Source organism: Nicotiana sylvestris, chromosome 6 (assembly GCF_000393655.2).
Source record: "Nicotiana sylvestris chromosome 6, ASM39365v2, whole genome shotgun sequence".
Taxonomy (NCBI): Eukaryota; Viridiplantae; Streptophyta; class Magnoliopsida; order Solanales; family Solanaceae; genus Nicotiana; species Nicotiana sylvestris.
The window spans coordinates 8607611-8628719 of record NC_091062.1 but is presented as its reverse complement, the minus strand read 5'-3'; the positions used below and the strand labels follow the sequence as shown (position 1 = coordinate 8628719).

The 21109-nt window shown below is 36.8% G+C and overlaps 2 protein-coding genes across 2 annotated transcripts; one reads left to right on the top strand and one right to left on the bottom strand.

The window, feature by feature from the left end:
* Positions 1 to 522: 522 nt before the first annotated feature.
* On the top strand, positions 523 to 2357 carry LOC104244522 (E3 ubiquitin-protein ligase ATL42-like). Its single transcript, XM_009799962.2, has one exon. The coding sequence runs from the start codon at positions 760 to 762 to the stop codon at positions 1921 to 1923; it is 1164 nt and encodes a 387-aa protein (XP_009798264.1). The 5' UTR covers positions 523 to 759; the 3' UTR covers positions 1924 to 2357.
* A 6699-nt stretch (positions 2358 to 9056) lies between these two features.
* LOC138870241 (uncharacterized) lies at positions 9057 to 11419 on the bottom strand. Its single transcript, XM_070148034.1, has 4 exons — positions 10925 to 11419; positions 10305 to 10545; positions 10136 to 10202; positions 9057 to 9528 (listed from the first exon to the last, which is right to left on the bottom strand). The coding sequence occupies exons 1-4, from the start codon at positions 11417 to 11419 to the stop codon at positions 9057 to 9059; spliced, it is 1275 nt and encodes a 424-aa protein (XP_070004135.1).
* Positions 11420 to 21109: the final 9690 nt, after the last annotated feature.

The following is a 21109-nucleotide window of genomic DNA, read 5'->3' as shown; positions in this document are numbered from 1 at the left end:
CTTTAGACTCCACTATATGAGATTACACTGAATGTAGTGTTGTTGATATATTACTAAAAAGATAACCGTCAGAAGTCGTCCATAAAAGTTAAGTTCAATAAGCTATAGAGCAAAATAGATTACCCGCTACAAAAGGTAAAATACAATGAAATATCAAAAAAATTTATATTGTCGGTGTATATATATTACTTCCTCCGTTTCAATTTAGACGATGTAGTTTGACTCGGCACAAATTTTAAGAAAAAAAAGACTTTTGAAACTTCTGATTTTAAAAGCTTAAGGGGTAAATGCTTTGTGGGGTCATGATATTTGTGTAGTTATAAAAACTTCTTGCTAAGTGCAAAATAGGTAAAATAAAAAGTTTAAAGTTGAATTATTTTCAATTGTAGAAATGTGTCATTCTTTTTGCAACAGATTAATAAGAAAAGTGCGTCATATATATTAAAATGTACGGCGTAAATTATATTGAATCCTTTACATCCACACCACACATACCCCATAAAATAATATTTCTTGAGAGTAAGACATACAAGAAGAACAACCTATAAAAGATGCCAACAAAACAGACAAACCAGAAAAATAATCTTTGAGAGGACCCCATATTAAAAAGATTCCCAACAAACTCATGTCATAGTCCCCTCCATAACTTTAATGCCTTATACACACAAAATAAAAGGGACATTTTCTTGAACCATATATGTCCTTTGTACAAGTCTTGAAATTCTTGTTAATTTTCCAACTTTACACTCTTTCTTTTTCATGTATCATTTAAGTATGATAGTTCTAGCAATCCTTCAATTCCTATTCTTAAACATTATTAAAGCCAATGGCTCTACATTTCAAGCAATGCCATCTTCACAAAATGCAGCTAACAATTTCCAACCAAGTATTGCTGTTGTTATTGGTGTCCTTTCCATCATGTTTTGCTTAACATTTTTCCTCCTCCTCTACGCAAAATTCTGTCGTAGATCGCCTCCTCCTGTCCACGTTACGCAAGTACAAGATGGACTAATTCTACCAGTAACAAGAAGTTCCTCAGGTATCGATAAAACTATAATCGAATCACTTCCTTTTTTCAGATTCTCATTGCTCAAAGGCTCAAAAAATGGTCTTGAATGTGCTGTTTGTTTATCAAGATTCGAAGATGTGGAAATTCTTCGATTGCTACCAAAATGCAAACATGCTTTTCACATTAACTGTATTGATCAATGGCTTGAAAAACATTCAAGCTGTCCTCTTTGTAGACATAAAGTAAGTGCTGAAGACCATTTATTGTTGACATATTCAAATAGTTTTAGATTTTTAAGGAATCAATCTGAGCTAAGAGAAGATTCCAACTTAGAACTTTATGTTCAAAGAGAGGAAAATGATATAAATAGATCATCAAGATTCAGTATTGGGAGCATCAGTTTCAAGAAATCTGAAAAGGGTGTCAAAGAAGAAGAATTGCCAATTCAAGAAAACAATATTTTTGATCAAACTGAAGAACAAGACAGAGTATTAGAACTACATAAGTTCAATCATAGGATTGTTGTGTCTGATGTTGTACTAAAACATCGTTGGAGCAACGTTAGTTCGTCGGATTTGATGTTTTTGAATACTGAAATGATTAATGATATGACAAGCAATAGATTTTCATCTTCAGAATCAAGAACCAATTTAGAAAGTACATCAAAAGTGTTGAGACAAAATGAGAAAAGAGCCATGTCAGAAATTTTGATATGTCCAAGATTTGAAGATCATTTCAATACTAGGAATTGTAATATAGAGAATTGTGGTATATCAAATAATGTGAAGGAGGAAAGGAGGAAGAGGATTTGGCTTCCAATTGCAAGAAGAACAGTTCAATGGTTTGCTAATAGGGAAAGAATAAGGTATGTAGCTTGGGGATCAGATGCGGGCGAAATTCCTGCTAATGGCTGAGATGTTCAGTTGACTCCTTTCCACTTTGTGAGGGTCCTGACCCCTACGAGTGAGCAGAAAAGGGAGGAGGAAAGAGGCCCTGGTGAACTGTTATAATTAGTGAACAAGTGGAAGTTTTGCTGATACAGTATGAAGTACTGACAACACCGAGGGACATGCCCTGAAGCATAGGACGAGAACGAGCAAAATCAATGTGTTATGATTTCTGGCCTTGCAACGACCATGGAAACACAAGACAATCATTCGATGTATAGACTTTTTCATTGGTATTTTCTTGATTGGCTAAGATTTTACTTTCAATGGTTAAATTGAAAATTCAAGTTACATTTGGATAAGTGAGAACACAATTGATCCTCTCGGGTTGGATGAGTTAAAAGAATCTCCATTGTATGATAATTTGAGTTCAAAAAGAAGTCAACACTTTTGAGTTTTTTCTTGTACCTCTTCTTTTCATTTTCAGTGACATTTGCTTTATAGGGTTATTACTTAGTTAGATTTCTTTATATAACCAATATAATCAAGTTTATTAGGATTTCTTAAATTCAATAAAACTCTGACAAAAATGGCATCAACAAATTTATTACATTAAATCTTTCAATTTGTATATTAATATGTCCTAATTACATGACAATGGCAAACCCTATGAGTTAGGGCAAAGATCACTTTTAGCCCGCAGCAGAAACTATTTACTTATAGTAACCACAAAAGTGTATAAAATTTGTATATTTTTAGTATATAACATTTAACAACAAAAAATCCAGTGTAGTCCCACAAGTGGGGTCTGGGAGGGTAGAATGTACGCAGACCTTACCCCTGCTTTTAAAAAGGCAGAGAGACTGTTTTTGGAAGACCCTCGGCTCAGGGAGGAAAAAAGGAAATGGCAATAACAAGTAAACCAATCTGACAACCAAAGCGAAAATACAAAACTAACAATAAGTAATGCAAACAGAAAATCAAAACAAGGTAACAACAAGTAATAACAACAATCTAAGGATACAAAAAAGAAGTACCCAAAGGACACTAAGAGATGTGTCAAAGCTACTTTGACAAACAAGGACAACACTCGGCTACCTAACCCTATAATCTTTATTCTCAACCTCCACAATTTTTCAATCTATGGTCATGTGATGTTTTAGACTTCAATACCACACAAGAGGGAGGGGGAGTGATTTGTGCGGTACCCAATTTTTGCTTAACTTGATTATAGAAGGACCTGGTTCTTCTATGTGTTCCAACTGCTACTGGTGCGGAATAATAAATATAGAAAATAAGGAACACAGAGATTTTACATGGAAAACACCTGACTCAAAAGGTGAAAAAACCACGACCTACCTTCTAGTAGGATTTTCCCAAACTCTCCACTAAAATCAGTGAGCCAAAAACTGCATTTACAAAAACTCTTTTGTAAATCTAGGATTAACTCTAATCCCGTTGTGGCACATAGCCTTAATTGTTGAGACAACTTCAAGTTAACTCTAACTTGAAAACTCTACATACCTAATACAATTGCTTCTAAATAAGCTGAAAGGTACAATGTAAAATCATCTACTACAAATTAACTAGAATAAAAAGACAGACACTTGGAACTGGTTCTTTTATCTGGTTCAAGTAGCTTTAGGTTTGCATGATTGAATCATACATAAATTGCTTGCAAAATTGCCTTACTATTTTGCTCTCAATTCATGTTTAACTTCTTCTTATGTGTATTACCTGTAAAAGAGAACAACACTAATATTTAAGGAGTTAGCAATTAGAGATTAACTAGGATACAGATGCTACTCTTCCATGGTGGAAGAGTTCTAGTTGATCTCATACTCTTTACTCTATCCTTTTCTCAACCCGTGTTCTCTTTGTGTAAGGAGTCTTTCTCCCTATCCAATATGCAATCTTTTCGATCATGATCAGGAGATATCACTTCTGATAAGTTAGGTTTATCTCCTTCAAGTGCATCTTACATGTTTGAGTTGATCATAAGTGTGCTTAACAAGATGGACCTGGTCCATGTTTGAGTTCCTTTGTCAGTCTTCAAAACTTCACCTTTACTTGGGGTAACAAATTCCCCCTTTTTGATGATGAAAAACTCTGTACTTTTTACTCACTTAGGCTATATCAGAACTCAGCTTATTCATCAATACAAAGTTAGAGATTTTTACTTATCATCAATGACCAGGTTCATTAGGTTATAAACATCACTTATTCCGAATATGTAAAGCATAATATCTCTTCCCCCTTTTGGCATCATCGAAAGTTGCATAAACAAAGTATGTGTCCCAGAAATTTAATAATTACTCATGGCCACTGGGGCAACTGCAAGTGCAATCATGAATCAATCATCAGTAATCAAGCAAACATATTTAAACTATCAAGGAAATATTAATAGTCAATAAGAGCAAAAACAATAGATATCATTGATAGAAGATATGTTGCTACCATAATCCACAACCAGAAAGAAAAAAATATTCAAAACATGAGCAAAATCTGGGTCACTAGAGGTACTAGACAAGTTCAGGAGATGAAAGCTAGAAATTCTAAGGCTTGGAGGAGCAAGAGGGTTGGTTTTGGACTTGGAGAAGGGTCAGCATACTCTAAAGAATCCCATCATTCTTCTCCTTTTCCTTGGTGAGCTCAGTTTTGAGAGCATCCCTCTCACATTCAACCTCTGATAAGCGAGCCTTCAGCCTAGCTGTCTCAACATCCTTTTCTCCACTCTCCTGCACTGGGGCTCTGACTTTGCTGTTTATAAGTGTCTTCCTAGATGAACCAAGTTCATTGGGTATGGCAATGATCTCATAATCACAGGAAATCAAGGTGTTGATTCTAAAGTGATCTTTGTTTGAGGCCATTTCCCACTTCTTCAGTGGCACCTTGTAGCGATCAAGAACAGTAGTCAAAATAAATCCATAAGGAGTGGCATGGGCCTTGGAGCCATTGATAACCCTGTCCAACAGCTTGATAATGAAAGCAGGCCAGTTGATCTGCCTTGTACTTTCAAGACACTCTATCAGCACCAAGTCCATGTAATTAATAGTGTGTCTCCTTTCTTGTCGAGGTAGCAAACACTTGTTGACAAATTCAAACAAGACTTTATGATGTGGCCTCATTTCACTCTTCTGTACAGCCCTAGCCTCATTCACTTTTGCAGCATCACAGAATCTCCTGGTAATATCAATGGCAGTATGAAGGGAGTCCAGACATGGCCACATTTGCCTTGTGTAGTCATCATAACCTTCAGAGGGTATGTTAAGGATCTCACCTAGCTCCTTTGCATCGAAGGACACTTGAACTCCTCTCACCAGGCTGCTAACTCTGCCATCCTTAACCTCAGCATTTGCCATGAATTCAATGATCTCATTCCTTAGCCTTCCATCCATCTGAAGGACCATGTCCTTCCATCGTTGAACAGCTAAGTCATGTTCCAATCTAACTATTCCTGGTTCCCCCATGTCTTTTAGCAATCTACCCTTCAAACATTTTCTCTTGCCAAACTTGGCCAGCTTGTCCTGTTCACCATTAGACTCACTCTCTTCTTCACCACTCCACTCCTCCTCCTCAGTAATTCTAACTTGTTTGTTTTTCACTGCAGACCTTGTCCTTTTGGTCAATGAAGGTTCAGCAGTCTTAGACACAGATGAAGACTTCTTGGAAGAAGTCTTGGTCGTTTTGGGCTTGGGAGTCTGAACCTCCATTGTTGTATGTTCCTCCTGATGGACCTGTTCCATCTCCTCAACATCAACACCTTCAGAGGACTCTGCAACCTTACCTTTTCCTTTATCCATCATCTTCTTCTTGCTTTCAGCCAAAGCCTTTTGTAGTTCACTCTCACTCTGTTTCACCCTACTTCTTGTGGCTCTTCCCTTTGGCAAGGGAATTTCAACAGTTGTTGGGGAAGAAGTCTTTCTTTTCTTGGAAGGTTTTGTAGTACTGGGAATCTTAGGTGTGGGTGTTCTCCTTTTCTTGGGATTATAACTGGCACCTACTTTCTTTAGAAGGTCTGCTAGGGTTTCTTTAATGGATGAACCAGGTTCATTCGCATGAGAACTTAAATTGACAAAACCCTCAGCAGCCTCCCCTGATCCACTTCCCCCTGTTTTCTTGCCACTTTCTCCTATAATTTCAACTTCAGCAGCATAAATTGCTGGTATAATCGTCTCAGAGGTGGGTCATGAATCAACCACTTCTACCCCCATTCCACTCTCATCACAACTTGCACCCTCTCTCTCATTTTCTTTTTCATTTTTCTTTTTACCTCCCCACCTTCCCAATTCAGGCAATTCCATATTCCTGACAGACCTAACCAAAACAAACCTATTTTTTAAATTTTCAGCCAAAGTAGAACTTACCTTAGAAAGGGGTTTTGAGCCTTCTCAGAGTCAGAAGACCCAGGTCCTTCCCCTTCACTTGAATATTTAAATGAATTGTCTGAGTTCTCAGAATCTTGGGCTTGGGCAGCCTTCAATTGTGCATTTAATCTCTTTGGTAGTGCACCTGAGGCTATAGTTTTTCGAGCTAGCATTTTGACACGTTTTTGCTTAGGTTGGGGGTTTGTACTGGGTGGAGAAGGTGTGGATAAACCTTCACTTGAAGATTTAAATGAATTGTCTGAGTTCTCAGAATCTTGGGCTTGGGCAGCCTTCAATTGTGCATTTAATCTCTTTGGTGGTGCACCTGAGGCTATAGTTTTTCGAGCTAGCATTTTGACACGTTTTTGCTTAGGTTGGGGGTTTGTACTGGGTGGAGAAGGTGTGGATAAACCAGAAGGGGATGGTGGTGGAGGAGTTCCTGGATTATCTTGAGGATTTGACATAGTAACTAATTTCTTGAGAGAATTTATGAGTTAGGCTTTTGGAAGAGAGAACAATTGAGAGTGAAATAGATTTTTGACAGTTTAGAATAGTGAGGGTGGAAGAGTGTGATGATGGGTATTTAAAGAAAGAGACCTATTTAATGACTAACGATAGCTTTTAGCAGTCAATTAGAGGTCTAATCAACCTCAACTTTCAAGTTGAATGAACGGTTAAGCTTCCCTAGATTTTAGGCATTTTATGTGGTGAGAACTCTAGTAGAGACGGAACTGGTTCAAAAAATTAAACGGATAGGATTTTCTGATCTTTTTGAACATAGGTAGGACTCTGCTCATGATTTAAATATTTAATTTTCTAATTGTGCAGAGTATAGAAAACATGCCTCATTTTTCAGATGACCAATACTGATGAACTAGGTTCTTCTTTTAGAATTCTCTTGATCATGCCTCAATTTACCAAAATAGAGAAAATTTTGTAGAGATCAGTGAGTCATATCAACATATGTCATAGGTGTATACTATTTACAGTATGAAACTGAGCAAAAGTTAATCTAGATATTTATGCAAGTTCCAGATTTCCTAGCAAAAAAATATTATTTTTTTTTCAATAATTGTTTTTTCATTGTGCATTCTGAGCCGGTCTCATTAGGTGATCTTAATCATCCTTAATCCTAACCTGTTCCTTTCAAAGCTTTCTCTACTCAGTGCTTTAGTAAAGATGTTAGCAATTTGCTTATCAGTAGCACAAAATTCAATAGTAATCAATCCTTTCTCATAGTTGTCTCTTAAGAAGTGATGTCTAACATCTATGTGCTTAGTCCTCTTATGATGAATTGGGTTCTTGGTCATACTAATAGCACTAGTGTTATCACAAAAGATAGGGATGCAACCAACTTTAATGCCAAAATCCATCAGTTGTTGTTTGATCCATAACAATTGAGCACAACAAGAGGTAGTAGCAGTATACTCAGCCTCAACAGTGGACAAGGCCACTGAGTTTTGCTTTTTAGTGGTCCATGATACCAGACATGAACTAAGAAAATGAGCCACACCTGAGGTGCTTTTCGTGTCTACAAGAAAACCTGCATAGTCAGCATATCCTACTAGATTAAATTTTGCTACCTTTAGGGTACAAAAGGCAAAGATCAGTAGTACCTTTCAAATATCTCAGTATCCTCTTGACAGCAATCAAGTGAGATCCTTAGGATTTGCCTGAAAATAAGCACAAAGCCCAACACTGATAACTATGTCAGGTCTGCTAGTAGTAAGATACAAAAATGACCCAATCATACCCCTATACAACTTCTGATCAACAGATGAACCAGGTTCATCTATGTCTAATTTAGTCGCTGTTGCAATGGGTCTGTCTATTTCTTTTGATTCATCCATTTTAAACTTCTTAATCAACTCTTTTGCATATTTCTGCTGATGGATCATGGTTCTATTTGGGTTTTGTTTGATCTGTAAGCCTAAGAAAAAGTTAAGCTCATCCATCATACTCATTTCAAACTCACTCCCCATTAATTTGGCAAATTTCTTACTCAGTTTGTTAGTGGTTGCCCCAAAATATTATGTCATCAACATATATTTATACTACAAGAAGGTCCTTACCTTTTCCCCTCAAGAATAGAGTACTATTAATTTTACCTCTCTTGTAGCCATGCTCAAGCAAGAATTTGGACAATCGTTCATACCATGCTCTAGGAGCCTGCTTGAGTCCATAGAGAGCCTTGTCTAATTTGTACACATGTTTTAGACACTCCTTGCTCTCAAACCCTGGAGGTTGTTTGACAAACACTTCTTCCTTTAGGTATCCATTTAAGAAGGCACTTTTGACATCCATCTGATGAAGAGTAAATTCCATGTGTGCTGCAAAGGCTATGAGGAGTCTTATTGCTTCCAATCTTGCAACTTGAGCAAAAGTCTCATCATGGTCTATGCCTTCCTCCTGGCTATAACCTTGAACCACCAACCTTGCCTTGTTCCTTGTAACAGTTCCATCTTCATCAAGCTTATTTCTGAAAACCTATTTAGTGCCAATTACTGATCTGTCCTTGGGTCTTGGGACCAGATGCCAAACTTGACTTCTTTCAAATTGATTGAGTTCACATTGCATTGTATTTACCTAGTCTACATCCTGCAAAGCTTCAACAACATTTTTAGGTTCAATAAGAGATAAGAAAGCATCAAAAGTACACAGATTCTTTAATTGTGATCTAGTTTTAACTCCAGAGGTTGAATCAGTGATTATGTTCACAATGGGATGAGAACTTTGATACATGTAAGGTTTTACAACCAATTGGTTTCTGTTTGATGTTTCTCCCATGTTCTGTTACTGAGGAACAGGCTCATGGACAAGTTCCATTTGGGGATTAGTTTCAGTTCTTCTTTGTTCAGTTCCCCCTGTCATGTTGCCCTGGATGGAAGAACCTGTTCCATCACCTGTTCCTTCTTTTGGTGCAGTTTTAGCTTGAGCTGTGACTTCACTCAATTCTTTTACCAGCCCAATAGCTTCATCTTCATGTTCCTGTCTCTTAGAAAGAATGTTAGTTTCATCAAAAACTACATGTACACTTTCTTCTACACACAAAGTTCTTTTGTTGGACACTTTATAAACTTTATTATGTGAAGAATATCCCAAGAATACTTCCTCATTACTTCTGGGATCAAACTTACCTAGAGAGTCTTTTCCATTATTGTGCACAAAACACTTGCATCCAAATGCCCTAAGATGGGATATCTTTGGTTTTATCCCTTTAAGTAACTCATAGGGAGTCTTCTCTACAAGAGGTCTAGTCATGCACCTATTAATGATGTAACAAGCAGAATTTAAAAGCCTCTACCCATAAGCTATGGGGTAGTTTACTAGAAAGAAGCGTAGTCCTAGCCATATCTTCAAGAGTCCTATTCTTTCTTTCAACTACTCCATTTTGTTGAGGAGTCCTAGGGGCAGAGAAGTTATGATCTATACCATGTTCATCACAAAATTCAGCAAACTTAGCATTTTCAAATTTAGTTCCATGATCAGACCTAATTGATGCAAGTTGATTACCTAGTTGTTTCTGAGTTTTTCTAACAAAAGCAGTAAACATGTCAAATGCTTTATCCTTAGATGTTAAAAACAATACCCAAGTAAACCTAGAGTAATCATCAGCAAGTACTATCACATATTTCTTACCACATCTTCTCAATGTTCTCATTGGACCACAGAGATCCATATGAACCAGTTCCATCGTCCTGGTCGTTCTTACCACTTTCTTGTTTTTAAAAGAGGATCTTACCTGCTCTCTCCTTGCACAAGACTCACAAACGTTGTCTTCCTTGAACCTGATGTTAGGTAACCCTATCACCAGGTCCTTGGAGACTAATTTATTGAGTTGATTTAGAATTGCATGACCAAGTCTTTAGTACCACAGAAGGGGATCATTGTCCAACACACTCAAGCAAGTGAGTTCATTTTCTGAGAGAATGGACAAATCTACAACGTAAATATTGTTAACTCTTTTTCCATGCAAAACAATTTTCTAAGTGGTAAGATTAATCACAAAATATTTAGTAGAGGTAAATGTTACCAGGTTACCTTTGTCACACAATTGTGACACACTGATTAGGCTATATTTCAAGCAATCTATCAAATAGACATTCTCAATGGAATGTGAGTCCATCTTACCTACCTTTCCAACCCAATTGATATCACATTTCTTCCCATTTCCAAATGAGACATTACCTCCTTTTAGGTCCTCAAGTGAAAGAAACTGGTTCTTACTTCCAGTCATATGCTTTGAGCAGCCACTATCCATGTACCATAGTTGGCTACTTCCCTTCACTTGAACTTGCAAAACAAAATCAGGGGTTAGTCTTAGGAACCCAAACTAGTTTAGGTCCCTTTCTATAGGCAAATGGGTGAATTAAATTCCTTTTAGCCTATCCAGGAAGCCTATTTTTCTCTTGAATAAAGGTTTTGTTCTTTTGACTGGCCTTTTCTTTTGCATTACACTCACTTTTGTAATGACCAGTGTTGCCACAGTGTGTGCAGATTTTGTTATCAGGAAGTGTGATGTACTTGCTTTTGGGATCCCACTTAGGTGTTGGGGTCACATAGCCAATTCTTGTCCTGTTGCTACTGTGGTGCTCTTGTGGCCAGGATAGTGCATCAGAGGACTTATTCAATTTTCAAGTTCTATCTAGTTCATGATTCACCTTGCCTTTATCTTCTTTTAAGACTCTTATTTGCTCATCTCTCTTGTACAACTCATCCTTCATTTTTCCTAGATTTTCTTCTAAGTTGAGGTGTGTGAGATCAACTTTTTTTTTACCTGTTCCTAATTTTAATTTTAAATTTTTAGATCTAAGTTCTAAGACTGTGGTGTCAAGTTCAAGAACCTGGTTCTTCAACTCAGTGTTTTTACTATCACTTTCACTAGCCCCGAGTTCCAGATTTTTGCACTTGGCCTTAAGGATCACACATTCTCTGGACAGTTGTTCCTTCTCATTGTTTATGACCTCAGATTCATCAATGAAATCTAGCAGTAATTCAGATAGCTTTTCTTTAGACAAAAATTTAATCTTGTATTTGAGATGAATCACACTTACCTCTTGTTCATCGTATGATTCTCCAATTGCCATAAATGTTTGTTCATCTCCAGTTTCATCTTCTGAATCCTCATCTGAGGTTTCTCCCCAAACAGAAACCATAGCCTTTGTTGATCCTTTGTTCTTCTTGGGTTGAACCTGTTCCTTCTTCCTGTTTCTTCATTCATACCTTTCCTTTTTCCATTCAATGTCCCACTGAGGACAGTTCTTGATCATGTGGTCAGTCTTCCCACATTTGTAACAGCCCTCGTTGGTCTGTTTTTCAGGAGCCCTTGGTTTGTTGAAGGTTGCACCTCTTGAAGAACCCTTTCCTCTCATTAGGTACTTCTTGAAATCCCTTGTGATCATAGCCATTTCATCATCCTCTAAGTCAGCACCTTCAACTATTCTGAGAGTCAGGCTTCTTTCCTTCTTGGGTGTATCCATCTTCATGGTTCCCCTTCTCAGTTCATAGGCTGTGAGGTTTCTAATCAGCTCATCCAACTTGAGAGTAGCAATGTTCTTTGATTCCTGAATAGCAGTGATTTTGCTTTCTCAAGTTACTGGCAGGACCCTTGTCAAGATCTTCTCAACCTTGTCTTCTTCAAGGATTATTCTTCCAAGAGACTTAAGTTCATTTGTTAGTGTTGTGAACCTTGTTATATCTCTTGGATAGTTTCTCCTTCCTTCATTGTGAAATTCTCATATTGAGAATACAACAGTGTTCCTCTTGATCTCTTTACTTGAAGAATTCCTTCATGGGCCACTTTTAGAGTGTCCTACAGCTTTGAATTCTATTGTACTGTCTGGACCTAGTCCCCACACAAGCCATTTCTTGGCCTTGACATTCTTTTCCCATTTCTTCAAGTCTCCAGCAATATAGTCAACTCTTGTCTTTGGCACATCGACTCCTTCAGCATTCTTCTTTGTAGTAGCCATGGGACCATCAGTAACTATGTAACAAAGTTCATAGTCTTCTCCTATGATGTGGTCTCTCATCCTGTTCTTCCACCAGGAATAGTACTGGCTATTAAAGAGTGGAGGCCTAGCAGTGGATTGACCTTCCCAATTTCTAGGTGGTGCACTCATCTTGATCTGTTCCTAAGGGGTTAGCCTCTTCAAGAATAACCCACTCCAATACCAATTGATGTTTTAAACTTCAATACCACACAAGAGGAGGGGGGGATGATTTGTGTGGTACCCAATTTTCACTTAACTTGATTATAGAAGGACCTGGTTCTTCTATGTGTTCCAACTACTACTGGTGCGGAATAATAAATACAGAAAATAAAAAATACAGAGATTTTACGTGGAAAACACCTGGCTCAAAAGGTGAAAAAACCACGACCTACCTTCCAGTAGGATTTTCCCAAACTCTCCAATAAAATCACTGAGCCATAAACTGCATTTACAAAAACTCTTTTGTAAACCTAGGATTAACTTTAATCCCGTTGTGGCACACAACCTCAACTGTTGCGACAACTTCAAGTTAACTCTAACTTGAAAACTCTACGTACCTAATACAATTTCTTCTAAATAAGTTGAAAGGTAAAATGTAAAATCACCTACTATAAATGAACTAGAATAAAAAGACAAACACTTGGAACTGGTTTGTTTATCTGGTTCAAGTAGCTTCAGGTTTGCACGCTTTAATCACACATAAATTGCTTGCAAAATTGTCTTGCTATTTTTCTCTCAATTCACGTTTAACTTCTGCTTATGTGCATTACCTCTAAAAGAGAACAACACTGATATTTAAGGAGTTAGCAATTAGAGATTGACTAGGATACAGATGCTACTCTTCCATGGTGGAAGAGTTCTACTTTATCTCATACTCTTAACTTTATCCTTTTCTCAACCCGTGTTCTCTTTGTGTAAGGAGTCTTTCTCCTTATCCAATATGCAATGTTTTCGATCATGATCAGGAGATATCCCTTCTGATAAGTTAGGTTTATCTCCTTCACGTGCATCTCACATGTTTGAGTTGATCATAACTATGCTTCCCAAGATGGACCTGGTCCATGTCTGAGTTCCTTTGTCAGTCTTCAAAACTTCACATTGGGCCAACATCATGTCCTCGGTCAGCTGGAGCAACATCATATTTCGCATAATCACGTCACCCCAATACTTATTCGGCCTGCCTCTACCTCTCCGTTGGCCCTCTAACACCAGCCTTTCACACTTCCTCACCGGAACATCAATGCCTCTCTTCTTAACATGCCCGGACCATTTAAGTCTTGCCTCCCGCATCTTATCCTCCACAAAGGCCACACTAACTTTGTCCCGGATAACTTCATTTCTAATTCTATCCAACATGGTATGTCCGCACATCCATCTCAACATCCTCATTTCAGCCACCTTCATCTTCTGTACATGGGAGTTCTACAACATATAGAAATGTATATATACAAAAAATACATTATATTTTTTCGGCTATTATTTTGAGAGCGACTATATAATAACATTTTTGCTATGAGCTATTCAAAATACGGCCCCTTTACAAAATGTTAAGTTTCAAAAAGAAGATAATTATTTGCTGTTTTACAAATTATTTTTCAGTAATATTAATACTTATTTTTTCAATCGTGTGAGCTTTTGGTTTAACAACTACAGAAAAGACACTTAAAAATTTGTAACATCTAACATCTTGTCCATTTCAATGACACACACGTAACTTTTTTATTTCTAGTTTTCCGGCTGCCAAAAGGAATATTTTGATTTCTGAAATGCCAAATCCTGGATTCGGCAATTTTTTCTGTGTCTTCATTAGGGGATTTGATGATTCCTCCTGCCCCATGCGAGTAGGCTAAGTTTTTTTAAATGTGAAAATTATTGTTGTTTGTACTCTCCATTATATATTCAAATTATCTCAATAATTACATTCTATATTCCGAATAAAAATAAATAAATGCCACTACATTGTACTAACTTACTCCCGTCTCAATTTATGTGATATAGTCTAAAATAAGTCATAAAAATTTGTGTGATTATATAAATCATCTATTAAGAGTAAAATGATAATAATTTAGAAACTTGAAGCTTGGATGAGGCTAAAAACAATTTAAAACTTAAAACTTGGACAAATGTACTACTACCATTTTCCTAAATATTACATACTGTGCTATTATGTTTGGACAATTTTTTGAAGAATGTAAAAAAGATTTATGACAAATTTTCACAAAATATTCCGTCTTGTCCAAAAGACACATCTAAATTTTTGAATCACCCTAAAGAAATAATTAATCTTAACTTTGCATTACATGATTATATTAATCTCTTAATGGTACGTTAAAATATTATATTAATCTAATCCCAAAGTTGATTTAGACAATAGAGTCGGCTGTAAAGCCACCAACTTTGCATATACAGATCTTGCTGACATCTATGTTGCTTTTTCTTCATTATTAAAGAAACAAAAAGAATTAATAATTTAATCTTTATCATTAATACCAAAAATATTCAAGTAATCCAAGTTTTCAGGATTTTAATTTTATGGTTATTTTAAACAATAAATCTAGGTCGTTAATGCTTTACAAGTGCTATTTTCTTTTTTTATCCATTTATCATACAAAATTTTGAATAAATAAAATAGGTATAAATTCCATTTGATATTTTCAACAGAAATATTTGCAACTGATGAATAGATAGAACATAGATTTACTGCATTTCACGTAATTAACTACAAGACAAATTGCAGATCATGCTGCGTAACTAAAAGACAATTAAATTTGTTAAAAAGATTTTACAAATGATGTCACGTTTGTTCATGTCATTTGCTGTAAAGTAAACACGCCATTCATGTTTCTCTACGTAAATAATGGAGTAATAGAATATTACAATTGCTCCTTTGTAACAAAATAAAATTAGAAAAAAGTTCGGACAGCGAGCGAGCAATTATTATTGATATTCTACTCTTTTTAGATATCAATCTATATCAAATTATGAGGGTAGCTTCAATGCAGAGATTGTATTAAAAAAAAAAAATTACACTAGGAAATGACTTAAACTAATTAATAGTATGTATCTATACTTATCCACGGTGATATCATCTTGATTGGATTTTTCCAGCATCCCAAACAAATTTTTTAGCCTTCTCATAAATATATGCTTTAATAGGTTCATTATATTATTGCTTTTAATTTCTCTTTGCATTTTCAAGGGCAAACTAATAATGCTTACCCTTTAATTCAAAGATTGAATATTGTACCCAAAAAAAGTTAATTTAAAGATTGAAATCATAAGTTCAAATGCATGATCAAATGTATCATATATGCATAACATGCTTGCAAAGAAAAAAAAGACAATAAATGTTCAATAAAACAATTCAAAAATGTTTTCAATGTCGCGATACACCAAACCACCAATTGCCTTAAAATATTTACTGAATTCTTGAAAGCTTTCATACATGGTTTATGTTGATGATTGAAATGGTTCCCAAATTAAAACACTAGAAGAACTTGGGGCATTTGACTGGATGTGCCATGGCCGACGTCTTAATTTAATGTAAAATAGAGTGTTAAGTTTTGTGCACTAAATTTATGTAATCATTCTATCAACTTACATAGATTCTGTGTATATCACTAGTAATTGAAATATGTAATAGAATGAATCAACAATGGGAGGAAAATTCTAGAGAGAAAAAAAGAGAAAAGATTTCATTTTCAATGTGTGTAATACATGCGTACATTGTTCTTATATAGAACAGTATTAACCGCCTCTAATTGACAAACTTTTCTTATCCTGTAACTTTCTTTATTTACAAACTGATCCCCACAATGGATTCTCTATCACAACACTCCCGCTCAAGCTGGGAGAGTGGAATACATCGAGCACTCCTAGCTTTTCCAAGAGTGACTTGTGTTGGGCTGCTCCAAGTCCTTTTGTCATCAGGTCTGCCATTTGTTGCCTTGTGGGAATGTAGTTGGTTGTGATTACTCCTTCCTTGATTCTTTCACTTATAAAATGACAGTCGATTTCTATGTGCTTTGTTCTTTCGTGAAAAAATGGATTTGCTGCAATTTGTAATGCTGCCTTGCTGTCACAATGTAGATGTATAAATTCCTTTACTTTGTTTCCCAATTTTTCCAATGGACCTGTCGCGCCCTCTTTTTTCACGCGGAGTTCGGGTTTCGACATTCATGGGGAAACAACTAGTTTCTTTTTGCGAATTGGGTATTTGAATTTGAAGAGTCGCCACCTAATGGATTAAGGTGCGTTAGGGCACCTAGAGCAATTAACTCATGTAACTAGTTTGCATTACCAGAGATTAGGGTAAGGGTACGAAATAACCTTGAGGGGAAGGTGTTAGGCACCCCTCGCGGTCCATAACGGTGGGTCCTGACCGAACTTAAACTATGCGAATTAGTCAATTAACAAGTAAGCAGTCTTGGCACATATTTGCAAACAAAGGTAGTTTTCATGGTTTAAACACATATATGATCAAGGGAATTGAGATGGTCTAATGCACATGAAAGAAGTTTAGATAATTTAAACACATATAGGAATTGGGAAAGGGAAGTCCTAAGTTGATTAACCTATATGATCAATCTGTGCAATGCCCGGTAATCCTCCTCAACTAGAGGGGCTACACGTGATATCAGCGCGCAGGTCATCATATCCGTTACTACCCATTAACCTCCCCTTAATAATTATATAAGTGAGTTTGATTAACGACCTCTAAGCGTTCTGTTACCCGTCCCTTTCTTATGGCCCCGGAGGAGTTTAGGACCTCTAGACTTGGTGTCACGACCCAAAATCCCTCCGAATGAGTCGTGATGACACCTAGTATCTAAACTAGGTAAGCCTAACATAAACTGAAATAACATTGATGCTTACTAACTTTAAATTAACCAACTCTGAATAAATTAAAATTCCTAAAACCGGTGGTACAAGTCACAAACCTATCTAAGAGAAATTACACAAAATAATATATCACTGTCCCGAAACAAAAGGAGCAAATGGAAATAAATACAAGTGAAGGTGACTCCGAGACCTGCGAACGCTGTAGCAGGTTTACCTTGAGTCTCCACCGCGGCAACCTGCACAGCTACTATCAATCCACCTGGATCTGTACACACAAAAATGTACAAAAGTGTAGTATGAGCACATCACGACGGTGCCCAGTAAGTATAAAGACTAACTTCGGTGGGGTAGTGATGAGGAACAGTCAAAACACCTACTAGTCAAATAAAATGAACAGAATATGATAATAAAATATTGCGATAAAGATAACGAGGTAATATCAATAGCGCAAAGAAATCAAAATACAACAGTAAGAATAATAAAGGAAAACGCGGGTAGTAACGAATGATAACCAAGTAAATCAACACTGACATAACAGGAACAAAGATAAGTAATATTGTATTCAATTAAAGAAGGAAATGCCCACTCAATCAATCACATCATATCTAATACACAATCCCGACCATCTCAATCCTCGATTTCTCATATTATAATCTTAACTTCCGAATCTTCTGCACACAAAGCACCTTGTGCCCCCATCTTTTCCATTTCACTTTTAACAACAGACTTCACATGCTATACAATACGTAATGTCCGTACAATGCACTCAATATGACCAAGAAGTCTCATTTACCTAATATAAGTAAAATGCAATTTCTAAACTAATTGGGAAAGCCAGCGAGAAAAGGTGAAATTTATTTCTTTTGAAAACATTTGAGTAAAGAAAGTACCCCTTTTTATTTAAAAATACCACATTGAATGGATTATTACCTTTAACATGAGATTTAATAACTTAAAACTTAGTAGAAATTCCTTCTTAAGTAAAATATGACCTCGAATGGTTTAAGGGGTATAGTTGAGAAACTAGTTGAATTACGGCTGTAGCAATTATTGAAGTTTGAAGTATTGGAGTATATATATATATATATATATATATATAAATACGGTGAGGTATTGAAAACATTGTAGGTTCTAGCACAAAGTATCACAACAATAAAGGAATTTAAATAATTTAAACACTTGAATTGATAACAACAAATAAACACAGCAGCAGAAAGTGCACGACATCACCCTTCGTGCTTTTACTCTCGTTCTCACCATAAGAGTCAATGTACACTATTATTCTTTCTTGTTGCGGCATGCAACCCAATCCCAATCATATAGTACTATTGCGGCGTGCAACTCGATCCAAATCATATAATGATGTTGCGGCGTGCAATCCGATCCAAATCATATAATGATGTTGCGGCGTGCAACCCGATCCATTTAATATTGTTGCGACATACAACCCGATCCATATAATATTGTTGCGGCGTGCAACCCGATCCATTTAATATTGTTGCGGCGTGCAACCCGATCCATTTAATATATAAATCAACAGTAATCACACAAGAATCCTGGTAAGGGAACAATAAGGAAACAATCATATCCCGGCAAGAGAGTCAACAACAAGAGTAAACACATCCTAGCAAGGGAACCAACCGTAAGGATTAAATATGTCCTGGCAAGAGAATCAGTTATAACCAAACTTGTACCGATAATTAACTTCACAATGAAACCTCAACTAAACAACAAGACATAACAAACACGTGATAACTACACAGGTAATCACAAAAATTGGACATGTAACCTATTTGTACGAAGTCATAGAGGAACTCACAATCAAGAAGTATCAAAACAATAAGGAAGGCGATCACTTCAATTAAGGCAATTAAGGGTCAATGCAACACGTAGGAATTCGAGGGAAAGCTAGCAACATCATATGGAGAATATAGAGACAATTTAAGCAATTATTAAACTCAGTCATAACGGAATAATCTCCACATATTGAACATAAGGACCTAAGAACCCTAGAGCATATTTTCCACAAATAAGTCCGAGCACACACTCGTCACCTCGCATGCACGGACTACAATTAGCATAGAAGACTCAATTCCTAAGGGGAAGTGCCCCCACAAGGTTAGGCAAGATACTTACCTCAAAGACGACAAACCGATACTCTAAAATGCACTTCTTGGGTGAAAAGACCTCCGAACGGCTCAAATCTAACCAAATTAACTTCAAAGCACAAATAAAATACATAAGAAACTATTCCAGATCATAAAGTCTCAATCGTTAACAAAATTCAAAAATTTGTCCAAAAGTTGACCCCCGGGCCCGCGCCTTGGAACCCGACAAATTTTACAAAATCTAAATACCCATTCCAATATGAGTTCAACCATACAAGATTTATTAAATTCCGATATCATTTGGCCCCTCAAATCACGATTTTTCATTTTAGGAAATTTCTTCAAAAACTAACATTTTACTCAACCCAAATCAAAAATTAAATGATAAAAATGAAGACAAATTCATGGAATATAATCTATTCTAGGTGAAGAACACTTACCCAATCGTTTTGCTTGAAAAACCCACAAAGAATCGCCCAAAATCGAGCTCTAGAACTCCAAAAATGGTGTAACTCTCGATCTGGAAATTATATTCTGTCCACCCAGATTTTGAGCATCACGAATGCGGAAGGGAAATTGCGTTCACGAAGAAGGGAAACTGAAGCTACCAAGAATAGCCATCGCGAACGCGAGATACGGGACGCGAGTGTGGAGAGTAAGGAACAGATGCTTACGCGAACGCGGGGAAGGTGATGCGAACGCGAAGAAGGATAAGGCAGATCTTTGCAAACGCGAATAAAAATTTCCAGGTGGTCAGCAACAAAGCTTCGCGAACATGAAAGGCTGGTCGCGAACGCGAAAGAGGATACCAGAAGCAGAAAACAGCAGTTTAAAAACAAGGGAAAATGACTCGTAGCCCACTGGGAACACACGCGAGGCCCCCAAGACCCCGTCCAAACACACAAACAAGTCATATAACCTAACACGGACTCGCTAGAGGTCTCAAATCACATCAAACAACACTGAAACATCGAATTACACCAAGAATCGAACTTAGGAACTTTCAAACCCTCTAACTTCCAAAACTCATGCCAAAACCTATCAATTCAACCCGGAATGACGTCAAATTTTGCAGACAAGTCAAAAATGATATAACGGAGCTGCTCAAACTCTCGAAATCACATTCCGACCCCGATATCACAAAAGTCAACTATGAGTCAAACTTTTCCATTCTCCAAACTTCAACTTTTCCAACTTTCGCCGAAATGCCTCAATTTACCTATTGACCTCCAAATCCGAATTCGGACGCGTTCCTAAGTCCGAAATCATCATACGAAGCTGTTGGGATCACCCACGACCCATTCCGGGTCCTTTTACTCAAATGTCCGATTCCAGTCAAATTTTCACTATTTAAACTTCCAAAACTAGGTTCATTCTTCCAATTCAATTCTGATTCATCCGAAAACTGAATCCAACCATTGTGACGACCCGACCAGTTATTTTATGATTTGCCGCTCTATTTCCCGCATTTCTACTTTTATTTACTTTGTATAGTAACTCTATATGTGATCGAATTGATTGGTTGGGGTTCGAAAAGGATTTGGTAAGGTTTGACACACTTAGTCTCTTTTAAGGAAGTTTAAGTTGGAAAAATCAATCGGATGTTGACTTATGTGTTAGAGGGCTCGGATGCGAGTTCTGATGGTTCGATTAGCTTCGGGAGGTGACATGGGACTTAGGAGCGTGGTCAAAATGAGTTTTGGAAGTCTGGAGTAGATTTAGGCTTGAATTGGCGAAAGTGAATTTTTGGCGATTTTCGGTTGGTAGTTGAGATTTTGATCTAGTGGTCAGAATGGAATTACGAGAGTTGAAATAGTCCTGTTGTGTCATTTGGGGTGTGTGTGCAAAATACCAGGTCATTCGGACATGGTTTGGTTGGGTTTTTGATCAAAAGCGGAATTCG

Bases quoted from the DNA above. Each gene is read 5' to 3' on its own strand.
- LOC104244522 (XM_009799962.2), top strand. From the start codon at position 760: ATGTATCATTTAAGTATGATAGTTCTAGCAATCCTTCAATTCCTATTC.
- LOC138870241 (XM_070148034.1), bottom strand. From the start codon at position 11,419: ATGGTTTCTGTTTGGGGAGAAACCTCAGATGAGGATTCAGAAGATGAA. The intron at 10,546-10,924 runs GTGAATCATGAA...GTTCAAGTGAAG, and splicing joins TAAAAGAAGATAAAGGCAAG to GGAAGTAGCCAACTATGGTA. The intron at 9,529-10,135 runs GTACTAAAGACT...CATCATTAATAG, and splicing joins GACAATGATCCCCTTCTGTG to GTGCATGACTAGACCTCTTG.